General features: G+C 47.8%; 2 protein-coding genes across 7 annotated transcripts in view; one reads left to right on the plus strand and one right to left on the minus strand.

Annotated features, from left to right (window-relative positions):
* BID (BH3 interacting domain death agonist) overlaps nt 1-7,712 on the plus strand; it is a 23,126-nt gene extending 15,414 nt beyond the window's left edge. For 5 of the 6 annotated variants that reach the window (XM_080391526.1, XM_080391524.1, XM_080391528.1 and 2 more), the window contains 4 exons: nt 2,363-2,564; nt 3,810-3,952; nt 5,542-5,745; nt 6,716-7,712. In XM_080391526.1, coding sequence (XP_080247652.1) covers nt 2,363-2,564; nt 3,810-3,952; nt 5,542-5,745; nt 6,716-6,727 — 561 coding nt within the window. In that variant the 3' untranslated portion in view covers nt 6,728-7,712. The remainder of the gene's footprint in view (nt 1-2,362; nt 2,565-3,809; nt 3,953-5,541; nt 5,746-6,715) is intronic. The other variant, XM_080391529.1, reaches the window with a different exon arrangement.
* Nucleotides 7,713-7,878: 166 nt separating this feature from the next.
* Nucleotides 7,879-14,890, minus strand: part of BCL2L13 (BCL2 like 13) — a 45,371-nt gene continuing 38,359 nt past the window's right edge. Inside the window, exon 7 of the mRNA XM_080391512.1 lies at nt 7,879-14,855. Within this exon, the coding sequence (XP_080247638.1) occupies nt 14,043-14,855 (813 nt within the window). The 3' untranslated portion in view covers nt 7,879-14,042. The remainder of the gene's footprint in view (nt 14,856-14,890) is intronic.

The following is a 14,890-nucleotide window of genomic DNA, read 5'->3' on the forward strand; positions in this document are numbered from 1 at the left end:
CTTCCTCTTGCCTCACAGTGTGAGGCTGCAGACGTAGCTGTTTAAGAGACTACAGTATTTATTGATAAGTCTAGAAACTAAGCTGTCAAATGAATAGACATACCACTGTGCTCAACTTAATGCATTGTTTTGTGCAATATTAAATGCAATTATGAAGCTACTATTTATCACACTTAAATCTTAACTACACTGAGCTGCTATTGAAATGCCTTATCCTCCCCACCCTACCTAGTGTTAGGGTACAGTTATAGCCCTCTTTGCTCTGCCCACCCACAAGCCGTTTGGACACAAACTAGTCCAGTGGGTTGTTCAAGGGGGTTGCTGCTGGTGCCCCAGTGAGCGTGGGTCACCAGGTGAGCTTCACTACTGTCTGTAAAAATCCACGGTCAGGTCATGGAAGATGTGCCTTTTGTTGTCTCTGACCTTATTTTCCTGTATATAATTTCCTATATAATATTTATTATTATATACCTTATTTTCCATTTGTTCCCACTTCTGAAGTCTCCTTTTTGTTGTCTGTTGTCTTTTTCTGTCCAGTCTCCTCTCAAGTAAAAAAACCTGTCCTTAATTACTACTTATGCATTTGTCCCAGTTTTGCTGCTGTTGCCTAGGCAATATGGGTCCTGTATGATATTACTGATAGAGTTCTGTACTTTTAGGTGGTCTTGCAAAGTTTCACTCCCCAAAAGGTGTCTGAAACTTCCTTTAAATTATCAAGTTCATCCTGGTTGCATATCTATTACCCTATGCAGTTGGCAAGACAAACCATTCTACTTTAGCCTTGATTCTTCTCCCTAGTTAGGATTAAGCCTAAGCATTTTCTTACAGGCAGACATTCTGTGTACCAGAGTAAGGATTTTCTTTCTCACTTTTATTTCTGTGCTTACACAACATCCTACTCTTTTTAGCTGCTTAACTAAAATTATTGGACAACCTCCTAGTTTTCTGCAGATGCCTTAGTTGGTTATGAGGCCCCATGTTCCAGTGGGACCTCTTGCTCATCGGTTTGACTGCCTCATGGACCTCCTCAACCGAACTAATTTGGGCTCTGTCCTGCCTTGCTGGAAGCAGCAGGGTGCATGGCTTTGGGGGCAGCCTGTGCCTGTCTCGTGGTTGCTCACTCCCTCCTCACCCAGAGGGATGGGAAGGGGAATGGGGAAGGAATTTAAAACTGGAGGGTTGAGATAAGAACAATGTAATAAATGAAATAGAATAAAAATGAAATAATAATGACAATAACGGTTATAACAAAGAGGGTGGAGGAGAGAATGAAATCCAGAGGGAAAGGAAGAAAGAAACATGTGATACACAACACAACTGCTTACCACCTGCTCACTGATGCTCAGTTGGTTATGCTGCTGCCTGCTCCAGCCAACCCCCTGGCTATATATATATATACAAACACATCGCAGCCCAGGGTATGGAATATCCCTCTGGCTAGTTCAGGTCAGCTGCCCTGGCTGTGTCCCCTCCCAGTTTCTTGTATCCCTCCAGCCTTTTTGCTGGCAGGGCCTGAGAAACTGAAAAGCCCTTGAGTTAGTATAAACATTACCCAGCAGCAACTAAAAGCATTAGTGGGTTATCAACATTATTCTCGCATCAAAGCCAAAACACAGCACTGTACTGGCTACTAAGAAGGTAATTAACCCCATCCCAGCTGAAACCAGGACAGCCTGTGTACTGGGGGTGGGTGTGCCAGTGTAGATGACACCAGGCACCAATGTGCTGCCATTTCACTGTTGTTGTTCTTAGTGAGCAGCTGCTTGGTTCTCTACAGAGAGCTGAACAGGATTATTACGGAGCTAGTCAAGATCCCTTTGAAGAGGGAGAATAAATGTGAACCTTGGGGTTTTTAGCAGACTTGTGCCGTTAACTGTTTCTCACCTTGTTACTGTTGTGCTCTGATTACATTTAAAGGGAAGCTGCTGGGCTCGTGCACAGGAAGTAGCATGCCCAATTCCCAAATACAGGGGTAAAACCCTTCCAAACAAAGATGTCTGAAAAGGGAGAAATGGGTGGTTTGTGCTAAGTACACACCTATTTCAAAAGAGGAGTTCTGAGCAGGGTTTGTTATTGGCACAGCTGGAAATGTGAGGAGAAGGTGAGCTGACTCTTCCACCACTGGTTTGTAAGAACAGAGCCATCCGTCATTCACCACCAGACCGTTCTGTGTGGGCACGCATCCAGGTGTTGGTGTGCATTTGCTGAAGTCTTATGGACTCCCTGACTAAGGCGCTTTGGGATGTCCAAAGGAGGCCAGAGAAATGTGTTTGGGGGGGGGTGGAAAACAGCATATGCATAGACTTTTTGAGTGGGACTTTTCCTAGGCATGGGCTTAACGTTGATTTTTCTTACTTTTAAGATCAATGGATCTGTCCAGATGGAGTGTGCACTGCTGTACACCTTCCTGGAGGCATCCTCTGACTGCAAGTTCAGAGAGCAGCTGCATTCCCTGCAAAACCAGGGGATTGTGCCATTCCTGAAAGACAGCTGCTACTATGATGATGAGGTGGAACTTCAGACCGATGGCAATCGGAGTGGCCACTTGCAGAACGGTGAGCTAGGTCAGTGCTCTTTTCTCTATCCTACAAGCCTCCCTGAAGGTGGTGTTTTCTTTTCCCTTTTCCTATCTTTGCTGCTGGTCTGTTTCAGAGGAGTAATGTTTTCTCCATTGAGAAATTTCACATGTGGCAGGTGGTGGTGGTGTTCGTTGGGAGTTTTAACCACAAAGATAGCTAGTGCTTAGCACTCTTATCTCCCCATGGATTTCCAGAGCACTCATCACCTTGGGGTTTGTCTGCAGCACATCAGAATGAGGGCCACAAAGCTGGTACTAATGATAGCTGTCCTTGAGGACAGTTGTTAGGCCTCACACTGCTCTTCAGGCAGCATCAGTATTTGGGGCTAGGATTTTGGAATAACTCTTGTTTTGGTACTGGGTGAATCCCTTTCTGCTCTACCAGTGTGGTGGAAACTGTTCCTCAGATAGTTTCTGGTACTGTTGCTGCTTCACTAGCCACCTGCAGGATGGCTATTGCCCCTTGTGCAGAATGTGTCAGCTGGCATATTGACTGAGGAGGAGCTGCTACAGTAAATAGCCCTCCCTTATACAAATCTGCATAGATCTCATGCCCCAAGTGACAATGGGAAGCTTTGCCAAAAGGAGATCAGACAAGGAATAATGCTTTTAAACTAAAGGAGGGTAGAATCAGACTAGGTAACAAGGAAGACTTTTTATAGTGAGGGTGGTGAAACACTGGAACAGGTTATCCAGAGAGATGGTAGATGCCCCATCCCTGGAAAATTCAAGGTCAGGTTGAACGGGGCTCTTCAACTGGATCAGGTTGCTCAGATGTCCCTGCTCATTGCAGGACCTTTTACAGGTCCCTTCCAACGCAACTGCTCTATGATTCCGTGAGATGGCATGCTTCAGATGGTGCTTAAGAGACAGGTCCTGACAGTAGTCACTTGACAAAACCAGGCACACTCTCACTTCTCTAAGCAAGGTGTTGGCTGTAGCTGTCCTGTACAAATTTTGGTTGGAGGTGTTCTGACCTTCCCTTGTGGTGTTTTTTGGGCAGCGTATGGCTGCACTTTACCTGAACTACAGATAACCTGTTGCACACGGTCTCTGGTAAATGAGTTGAGTGCATGCAAGGAAGTTGTAGTGTGCATCACTGTCATGAATGCACTGTGATTGGGGGTGGGGTGGGAAGGGAATTCTTGCAAAATGCTGTGGGTCAGCTTACCTGCGCCAAACCTAGTCTGACTGCAGCCTGTGGACTAAATCCTGCTGTATTTGTTGGCAGTGTTTGACCCTGAGGTAAATGAAGTTGTCCAGACCATTGCTGCTCAGCTTGCTGAGATTGGAGACCGGTTTGATAAAGAAATCAATGCAAGAGTAGTAAATGACCTAATGCAGCACTTCCTGAACAAGAATCTGTCTGGAGAGGTGAGTGAGAAAGCAACCTGACTAGCAGGTCCCTTTCTAAATGTTGTGCATCCTTCCTGCAGTGACTTTGAAGCAGCAAGCTTGCAATGTCTGTATCTTTGCTAGTTTGCCGATTTAATTGTTGCCATCTTAAAATTCAGCCCAAACACTTATATTTTAAGATTTGTTAAGAGGTGATGCTGTATCCTGTGGCAGCTGTTACCCTGCCAGCTGGGTTCCTTGGGTTCAGTCTCCTTTCTGCAGATGGTGAAATTGGGGTAGTTGTGGAGAACAGACTTTCAGAGGCATTTTGACTTCATTTTGTTGGCCCAATGGCTTATCTTTGAAAATCAACTGTCTGGTTGAGACTTGGTATTTGTCCTTAAGATCTTTGGTGCTGGATCCTGTTTGTCTGCTGCTTGTCATGTCGGCAAAACTGGAGCAGTGTTTGTGCCAGCAGCTTGACTTGTGCTTCTTACTGAACACTGAAGGGACAGCAAGTAGTGAGACCCTTTTCTAGTGCCGTAACTGTTTAGCTCAGGCTGTCGGCATTGGGGGTAGCAGTGAGGTTTGCCCTGGATGGGTGACCTGCTGAGAAGGTCTGTGTTTGAGGTCCCTTGTGTTAGACATACCTCTTTTTTTCCTTTTAAGGATTGGATCCACATCTGGATCAAGAGCCACAGTTTTCTTCCACAGAGCCTTTTTGGCATCTTCAAGATAACTGGCTTTATGGCTTGTTTGGCTTTCTCTGCCTGTGATTGAGTTTCTTATGCTTTATAAGCTAATGCTGTCTTTGAATTAAGGGTTCACCTTCTTGCTGACAAGGCAGGATTTAATGACTTAAACCAATCTTTTCTGGCTTTTTTTTTTTTTTTTTTTGTGATGTGGGTGTTTTCTACTGGGGTTTGTCACCCGCACAGACTGATTCCAGCAGAGTCTGACCCTCCCCCACTCCTGCTGTCTTGTTCTCCACCCAGTTTGGTTTAGGCCTTCAAATTTATTGCCTAACTTTTTGGTCTTCAATAAGAATGAGCCAAACCTAACTTCTGACCAGGTGGACCTTGCTTTTTCACATTAGTAGCATAGCTTAGTGTGTGCATATACATACTGCAGAGCAAGGCAGTATTTGTTCCATGCTTGGACACCTTGTCTAGCTCCTCCCTATGTGAAAGCTTTTCTATGAAACTCACTTTGTGTTCTTGATAGTCCCCATCTAAGCTTGTACCCCTGAGCTTCACTGTGTTTAGGGCAGGTTGCCTTTCCTGGGAGCCCCAGGATTCCTGTGCCATTTGAGGACTTGGCAGGCTAGGCTGGGGAGGAAGGGGGGCTGTTTCGCCCTGAGTGTAAGGTGCTGTCTAAATTTTCCAGTGGTGTATGTGTTGTCTCCCTTTCTTTTTGTCTTGGGTGAGCAGCTGAGCTTAATGTGGTCATCCTTGCTGCCACTGAGGGCATGTAACAGGCAGGCTGCTGTGCCCAGGAGGAAGGGGAGAGCAGCATCCTGTGAGGTGCTGGAACAAGCACGTTGTTAGCAGCACAGGACTGGCAGGCTGCGCAGAGATCCCTTTCTCCCAGAGCTATTGCGCTGAGATCTCTCTCTTCCTTCCGTACAGGAGATAATCCGGCACATGTCGGAGGCAGTGGAAGGGCTTGCGCGAGCCATCCCCTTAGACATGGAACAGGAGAAGGGCATGTTGGTGCTAGCAATGGTCTTAACTAAAAAAATTGCAAATACAATGCCCTCCCTTCTACCGCGTGTCTTCAACACCACTGTGAACTACATCAGACAGCAGTTCCACAACTACGTTGTCAGAATGGTGAGTGCGGTCAGACGGCTTTCCTGGAGGGAACAACCGGTTTCCCTGTAGTGCTCTGGAGGTTTGTCCAGAAGGGAATGCCAGCCCCTGTGGTGTGCTGAGGGAGTGAGGCTTGAGGGGGACACGTCACAGCTTCTCCTCACCCCACTCACAGAAGTTGGTGAACAGAGCACGTCTATAATGTAGGGCAGAGAAAGAGATGCGATTGCTCGTCTCCTCCCTGCAGTCTCTTCGGGGAGCTGTGCGGGGAAGGCAGGCCTGACCCGAGCTCTGCAGGCCAACGTTTCCTGAACCGGTTGGGCCTGAGGCCTTGGCTCTTGTCTCCCTGGGCTCCCCAGAGCCTGGCAGAAGTGGAAGGAGAAAGGAGCTGCCCCTGAGGAACAGCAGAACAACGAGGAATGGCCAGATGGGACACGGCAGCTCCATTCTTCTTCTTTGTTGGAGCTGCAGCACCGGGGGGACACTGAACTGCTAGCAGTCAAGCCATGGCAGAGGCTCGGGCGTCTGGCCCCTGCTTCAGCGACTGCCCTGTCAGGGGAGGGGACACGCACACACGTGCATGCAGAAACTGGTCACTAGTGTAGGAGACTGCCCTGTGCTGCCTTACCGCGCCGTGGGGCGCTGCCATAGCGCAGAGCGGGCAGGCAAAGGGCTGCTGGGCTGATGGCTGCCCACCCGCCCCAGCGCAGCGGCGTTAGGTGCGGGATAGAGCTGGGCACCGGAGGCTGTTCCACACTGTTTGGGACTTGTGCCAGTGCACTCCCTGCCGTTAGCATGGAAAGTGGGTGATGTCAGGCGGTGACGGCAGACATGCAGTGCTGGAGGTGGCAGAGTCGAGCCATGGTTTGTGGCCATGGGGACACGCAGCCGTGGTGGCTGCCGGGCTCCGCAGGCAGGCACAGGGCACAGGTCTTGCCATGGGACAGTGGCTCTGTTGCCGTTAACGCTGGTTCTGTTTCTCTCCCTCTAGCTGGATAACTGAGCTCGCCAGCCCTCTGTGTGGAGGATGCGGATTCCTGAAGACTCTTTACTTCATGTGTGTGAATCTTTTTCTGCTCTCAACTTCTGAGATACAGCTGTGAAAGGGAAGGCAGAGCTTCATAGATAGGCTGTTGTAGACTAGCACAGCAATGATAGTGATAGTGCGAGCTGCGTGCCAGCTCTGCTGGTGTCTGTAAGGGGTAGTGCTTGCTCTCTCTGTGGGCTTTTTTTTTTACTTTCCTAGCCTTTGTGCAGACCCTGGCCTGCGCCCCTGGAGGAAATGCTGTGAGCAGAGCCTGCACTTCAGTATTTTTTTGAATTAGCTGTAGCATTTTGCTTTAGTTAAGCTCTTCCCAGTCCAGCTCCAGGTGCTGCAGCTGAGCCACACTGAGTGTTACTGTTCCCAGAAAGGCCTCAAGCTGTAAAATGGGTGGCTGATCAACACTGACATACAAGCCCCCTCCCCCCTTTGGTGATCGATCAGGTCTATCTTAGTGAGGAGCTGGCAGCAAGAGAGACACTGACAGAGACTGAGGTGTTTGACCAGGAAAAGCTGAAGTAAAGATACTTCAATATTAATTGCCATAAACCTGTGCTTGCTTGAAAAATTAAAACCAAACAAGAATCTAAAGAAAAGGGCAGGGCTAGGTACAGGGCAAATTCTTTCAGGGAACGCAACCTGGATATGCTTGAGGAAAAGTGTTTAGCTTTAGAATGTCATGCTATAAAGGGAAAGAATGTATCGGCCTTGGATTGGGAAGAATACCTGGCATTTCTTATGAGTATTGTAGTCACATCTCAGGTTCAACAAACTGTGACTCAGGTTGATTTGATACATACCTGTCATGACTTCACCTGTGATCCAGCAGCCTCAGAAGTTCTGAATCGATGTAAATATTTTGTGGTTTTTTTTTTTTTTTTAACTTAAATAAAATTGTCACTTCTTATGGCAATACAGCTCTTAAGAATTTCAATTTCCACCTGGATTTTTTTGGTATTGTCAGTTTGTGTGCAAATATTCATGTTCCTCTAATTTACTACTGCTGATGCAGCAAGGGAGACACTCTGGTCCTTGTGTAAGCAGAACCACCTTTATCTTTTGCTGCCTGCACTGGAACAGGAAGGGGAGAAAAGCACAAAGTAGTCTACACATGTTTTTGAAAACTGTACCATTTATTAAAGTGCAACCAGGGGGCATGGTCTTACAGCACTGTCCCATTAGCAGAGGGAAGAAATGTTATGTACCCCTTCACTTCAACTGAATATAGAACAGTGAACCTGAAAAGAACTTGTAAAGGTGGAAACACTTTTATTAACCCAATGGCACAAGAAGCTTTAGACAGTTTTCCCCAGGAGGGCTGCACTTGCATATTAAAAGGAACAATAGGACCAGTTCCTTGAATAATGGGTGACTTAAGGACCAGTCAGGGTCTCTTCCCCCAGGCAGGCCTCTTGAGAACAGAATTTGATATTCCTGGAAGTCCATCACTATCTGCTTACGCCCAGCAGAAGATATCCCCTAACATGCATGCTTCAGTCAGTCCCATTACTCTTTGCTACTTAACAAATCAAGTGGCATTCTTTTGGTCTGAGTGGGTTTTAGCTTGATGCTTGAACGAAAGCTTAGAATGCGAGTTAAAAATGGGGACAGACCCCCTAAAGGTATAGCAGGAAGATGCATCCTCTGCAGCTTCTTCTGTCCAAACCAAGTGTTCCTTCCCTCCCCTGCAGATACTGCAGGGAGATCAAAAGCAGCTTCCACTGGAAGCTAACTGTAGCTCCCCCACTTCTACAGCATAACCATAGACCTCTAGCTCGGAGGAAGCAAGTCAGCCTACCCAAGAGACCGAGAGAGGGTCAGCTCTAAGTAGGGAAAAAAAACCTGATAAAAGTTATTTAACTTAAGGAGGTGGATCTCAGCCGTGCTGCGTTGTGGTTCCCCTGGATGTATTGGTAAACGCTGCAGCTGACCCCTTCCCAGCCAGTGCAGTTCTCATCCCTCCGCCAAGTACACGACTCAGGAGATTCACTTCGGTGTACACAACCGGAGCGCCGCTGCCCAGAGCCAGCCCTGCAGTCCCTGCTCCGTCTGGGCCTGAGCTAGCGCTGCCAGATCAAGTAGTGGTGGCTTAAATCTTATGAATGCCCCACCCCTCCTTTTTTTAATCACAATACGCAGCTTGCACTTTGAAGCACAGATGCATACGTGGAGTCAAAGCAATACTGTTCCTGTAACCTTCCTAGTGCCGAAATCCAGCAGACCAAGCCAAATTAAAAAGTTCTGCACAGCGTCTGCCTTCACTAGGTACAGGAAACGACGTGCCTCACCTCTCCATGTTTCACTGGGAAACACTTGCACCTGTTGTGTAACCTACTGGAGTAGACACTACTCCTATTGTATGTGTCTGCTCCTGTTGGAAAAAACACATACAAATACGCTGACCTTCAGTATGTTTCATGCCTGGAATGAGACATTCTACTGAAGACCTGGGCTCTACCCCGGCATGGCAGCTGGGGCTGTGTTCACCCCTCCACTCCCACTCCCCTATTTCACAGCAAAAGAATCCAGTGATTACATTCTGAAATGCTGCAGCATGAGCTTGCTCTGGTTCAGTGCGTGAGAGACTATGCTGCCAGAAGCACTTCCCCCCCTGCCCCCCCCCCCCCCCCCCGCCCCCCAAATAGCAACATCTACCTTACTAGGGCTTTGCTAGTACTGCCATACCTCTCTAGCTGAAATTAACTGCAGGGAAGGTTTATAACCTCAGATTATTTTGTCTACTACAGTCATTAAAATGAAAAAAGACCCAACTTCAGAACTTTGCTTGTTTAGTACTGATGAAATTTTTCATTTGTGACCATTAGAAAGCATCCATTAGTTTAAAAATACAGTCCAAAATGCTAGCCTAGCTGTGATCAGAGCTACGTGAAAAGAAGGAAACAGGATTCTGGCAACAGAACATGCCCTGTGCAAGAGCACTCAGCACTACAGCTCTCACGCGGCCCTTGTGCTGCTGATGCCTGAGCACAGCCCCCTGCCAAGATGAAAAATCAAGCCCTCACAAACAAGGTGGATTCTTGGTAGTCATTTGCTCTCCAGATGGCAGGTCAGGAATGAAACAACCAACTGCAAACACTACAAAACAACAGGCACTTGACCTCCAGCCAGAAGGTAAACTGGTGTCCAAACCCAGGTGCAATACTAAACAGACCGTGCCTCCACTGCATCCCCTGGCTCTGTGCAAGGGGCTTCTCCCCGGTCTGCCGAGTACCTGGAGCAGGCGGCTGCTTGATGAGTCACATCCGCATGGACAGAAGGCTGCAGTAGCGTTGCTGTCTTGGCTCTAGTTGTGTTGCCTTGGGTCAAATCTAGTATTTTAGATCTGAAGTTATTTTCAATATCTTTCAGCAGCCAAATTATCACCAAGAACCCCTACCCAGCTTCCACCTAGCGCAACCAGAACCAAAGCCTTAAGTTTTCAAGTGGCATCTCTGCGTGTGCTCAGTAATATTCCTATTTTGCCCCAGCTGAGCTGCTTGGCACTGCTGTGCCTGGATCTTCTGAAGTTCGAGGGGCTCGGGAGGCAGGAGCCCACCAGGCTCTCGCCCAGCACACTGCTGCAACAGGCAGGGGCCTGGCTCTGTGCCTGTGGTTTGGGCTTTCATGCAACAGAGGGATTCCAAGTTTCAGTCTTTGCTCCCAGCCTGCTCCAGGAATGCTTGCTGAAGAAAGCCCTTGCCCAGCTCCCAGCCACAACACCCAAAAGAGTATAGCTTAGAGTTAAGCACAACTGAAATTTAAGTTGCACCTTATCTTTTCCCTGCCAGCTCCTTAGTTAGCATCCTACCCACTGCAGTTCCTTAAGTATTTACCACTTCTTTGTAAACCAGTCCTCTGTTTACATCTCAGCTTTAGGGTGTGCTGCAGACAAGGATAAAGTGAAGAAAGAATGGGTCTAAGGTAGATATTTTGTTGAGGTACAGGCCACTTGAGAACAGATATTGAGGCACTTTTGGGAAGGGGATAAGCAACATGTGAGAGTAATTCTATATGCCCTATAAGTATATAGCTACTGCCTTTCCTCTGCCAGCTGCAAGAGATCCACTAAAGAGGTCACATCACACTGTTCGGGGTAATTAGACCCTGCAGTTTAGGATTACTGTAATATACTTGAAGATATGGGGGGGGGCGCGCAGGGGGAACCCTTCAATTTTCTAGTTCACACCTAAAATAGAGCAAGCAGCCTGGCACTCGAGTCTGTAAGAACACTGTCATCTCAGCTTTTCCACCCTTGGTGACTTCCACAGGGCCTGTCCCAGCTGTGACCGCAGAACTCCACATTCAGCAGAATTCAAGTCCATAACTGACCTTTTTAGGTAATGGAGTGTTCCCAAAGGAAGGAGACACATACAATAAATTTTCTAAATGCATGGTCAGTGGGGTGGGGCAGAAGAGGGTAAAAATTCTTACCGACTAGTCAAAGCTGGAAGACCCTAAAATGAGAAGCAGAAGGGACCACGCAACCAAAACACATGGTGCAGATGATGCTCCATTAAATGTAGCAACACACCAGATAGTCAAGGCTTCTGCCTCACCGCGAAAATGCTTAACCAAGTAATTTATTCTCCTTATTACTTCTGCCACCTTACTGCTGTGTGTGGGAGACTACGCTTTTTATTTAATGCCCCACTGGGCTCCTTGTGCCAACAAGCTAGGGGCTTCTTCCCTAGCTGCAATGGATTTATCCTTCTCGTCTGTCCTGCACCCCTTTCCTGAAACAACTGGGTGCAGAGAAGAACTAAAACACCACCACCACGACACCCCCCAGTTTGTACACAAGTTATCCAGTGTTCACAAAGTCCATCTTTGCTTCAGAGTGCATGGTGGTACTTCTGCGTAACCTGCTGTGTGGCTACAGATGGGGGATGTCCCACATTGTAAATGCATCATCTCCACTAAGGAGAGGAAGTAGGTCAGGTGAAGAACGGCCTTTCTCCCACACAGAACACGCCTGGGGAAGAAACCAAAGCCATCAGCAAAGCAGCAGAGGGGCAGAGCTACCCCAGCTCGCCACCAGGCAGTAGAGCAGCCCTTGTCACAGAGGAACAGCCAGGCACCCTCACAGACTGCGTCACTTGATAAACGCTTGCAACATGTGAAATGAAGCAAAACCATAAACATTTGTGCACGTCCATGACAAAAGGAGCATAAAGACACCTCTCCTCTCCACGTGAGGGAAGCTTCTGTGAGGGGCCAGGAGAGGGAACTGCGGTGGTGGGAAGGCAGACGTCAGAGAGTTCATGGTGTGAGGAGGTCCCAGTGACCAGTTCTGGGCACACAGCACAGCAATGAGAGTACCAGGAGGGCACCAGGAAATGGCAAAAAAAAGTCAATTCCATTTTGTAACGTGGTAAAGATGATTTTTTTTCTGTTGAGGCCAACCTGCTACCTTTTGTACATGGAGAAAGAGCAATCCATGATCAACAGAAAAGTCCAGAACTCCAGAGCTCCCAAGTTCGGTCCACACAACAGTACACACACGACAATCCTTCCTCTTAATATTCAACTTCACACGCAGTTCAAAATCCAAGAAGTTTTCTAGCAAATCCACTCATAAAAGCTTAAACAAAAAAAATTCCTCAGAATCTGCCTGGTTCTTACTGACTTCCCAGCATCCATGGGATACAGGTGGGACAGGAAAATGTAGCAAGAATATCCTAAAATAGAGAATGTGCTAAAATATCTTCATTCTCAGATCGCTTACGAAACAGGCTCATTAGAAGACATACTCTAGATAAGGTTATTTAGAAATAAAGGACCTTGTCTTTGTGCTTTATGAAGAGTAAGTTTCCCATAAGCTCGCATTTTGATTTCTACATTATCCCAAGTTCCCTTTCACCTAACTCCACCTGGTCTAAGCGACAAGGCCAGCACAAATGCTCTTAGATGCATCAGTAGTTCTGCCTGGAAAGCCTAGGGTCTTGCCCAGAGCTGCCGTATGGGCCAAGACAGACACCGAAACGCGCACTGAAAGAGGAACACTTGCGGCTGGATCTGACGTAACTAATATGTAATGGCAATACGCAACAAGTTTCTCTCCACGCACATTTGAAGTGGTGTGACTGCCAGGAAGAGGGATTTCCTTTTTGCCAAAGTAACCTCATCATTTGTGAACCTGTAAGTTTAGCTACTTACAGATTCAGAGTCACAAAAGAAGCCGCACTGAACAACACTCTTGAGTCAGGTCAGGAACAGGCAGAGAGAGATGTTTTAATGCTGTTTTGCTCAGTTACTAGAATCCATGGCTTTATCTTTCTGGGATTCTGTCACAGCCAAGACCAAGTTAGGACTAAATGCGCTCTGTGCTTAACCTGGGAAAGACATTACAGACTGCAGCATGATAAAGGACAGCATAGCGTTTGACCTCTGAACAGCACAGGAGGCACTGGCCTCACTTCCACATAGTTTTGCCGTACCTTTGCTGAATATACCCTGGTATCAGAATAGTGATCAGAACGGTACCGTGTCCAGCATGAATTCTGCACCTCTGGTAACTCAAGGGTGGCAGTGAAGTGGGCTGGGAAGGAGCGGAGCAAATGGACTGTTGAACCAGCAAATAGCAATGTCCCTCCACCTGGAACACCAGGATGCTCAGGGATAATACAGCTATACAGAGGCAGCATCTTTACAGGATGGGGCTCCAGTAAATGTTAGGGGCCAAAATCGGTGTGAGCAAAGAGGTAAGAATAAGCACTCTCCCACTGGGGCTTAGGAGGAACCTGCGAGGTTACAAGGAGCAGTGCTGTACCTGAGAGGAAGCCGAGACAAAAGGGAGACCAGCCTCTCGCTACAGGACTCAGGTGGGCTAATGTTTGTTAGAGGGGGCTTGGGGGCATGATGGGAAGTGACAAGACAGCACAGCTGCAATAGCGGTCAGTCTGAGAAGCCAAAAACTCCAGGGGTTGGCAGCAGCTGGCTGTCCTCTTCCCCTGGGGATTCTCTGTTCCAGTTCCTAGAGTATGAGCACCCCTTTCTTCAGCACCTGCACTTAAGTTCTTAAATTTGCAGAATTTATTATTATTTTTTTTAAAAATACCCCTGTACTTTAGTCACGAAAAACCAGTCCCCGCCCCAATTCTACTAAAAACATGATTGTCCATAGCTGGAGGCTTATTGAACAGCCTCACCCCATCACCATTAAGTTAGTCAAATGTCCAATTAAACAGCAGGCAGCTCAACCTTTAGGTAACACAACTATAAAAATCAGATTGTGCTCTCTTCTCTCTCCCCCCTCCTCCTCCTCAAGAGAGCTCCCTTACTTTTTTCTAAGCGCCAGCGCTACTCCGACTGCTACAGCTAATATAGCTACCGCAGCAGCCCCACCGTACAGCAATATAGATTTCCCTTCCGGCAATAAGATAGGCTTCTCCTCTGCAGCGGAGGATTTCTCTTCTATTTCTTCCAAATGGCCCTCTTTCCCCACTTTTTTTTCCCCTGGAAGCAGTATTTTCTCAGGTTCTGGTGCAGCCTTTTCTTCTGATGGGGCTAACTTTGGGACAGGTTTACTTAACATGGGGATTTCAGGTTCAACAAGCTCTTCGGCCACTTTTCCCTTTTCCTCCTGTTTCGTACGCAGAAGTGCGGAGGGATGTGCTTTTTCAACAGCAGCAATTTCGGCTTGAGGTTTTACTTCCTGTAAAGAAGCAGGGGTTTCGGGAAGCGCTGCCTGCATGGTCTCTGCAGCGACGGCTGACACCACTGCTTCCTCAATCCCCTCCGGTATCTCTTCCTTCTCCACATGAACAATATCCGAGTTGGAAGAGTTGTTCTCACTCCTCTCTTCACCCCCTCCGTTGCTGTCCAGGCTTTTGACTTCTTCAGGATCCATGGCCACTTGCTGCCAGGACTCGGGTCCCAGGGAGACTGGCAGGCTCTCCGTGTGCCAGCTCTGACTCGCTGACAGGGAGACAGGCAGGCTCTCTGACTGCCACGACGTGGTCACCGTGGGGGACTCTGGGGGGCTCACCTGTCCCGAGTTGTCACTGGTCAGGATGTAGATGTCGTTACTGTCCTCTGCGATGAGCCCGGGGTACTCTTCCTCTTCACATTCCAAAGTAAAGACTGTCCCCTACGAACGAAAAGGAGGACACAACTCATGAGCAA

This window comes from Falco punctatus (genome assembly GCF_963210335.1).
Source record: "Falco punctatus genome assembly, chromosome: 6".
NCBI lineage: Eukaryota > Metazoa > Chordata > Aves > Falconiformes > Falconidae > Falco > Falco punctatus.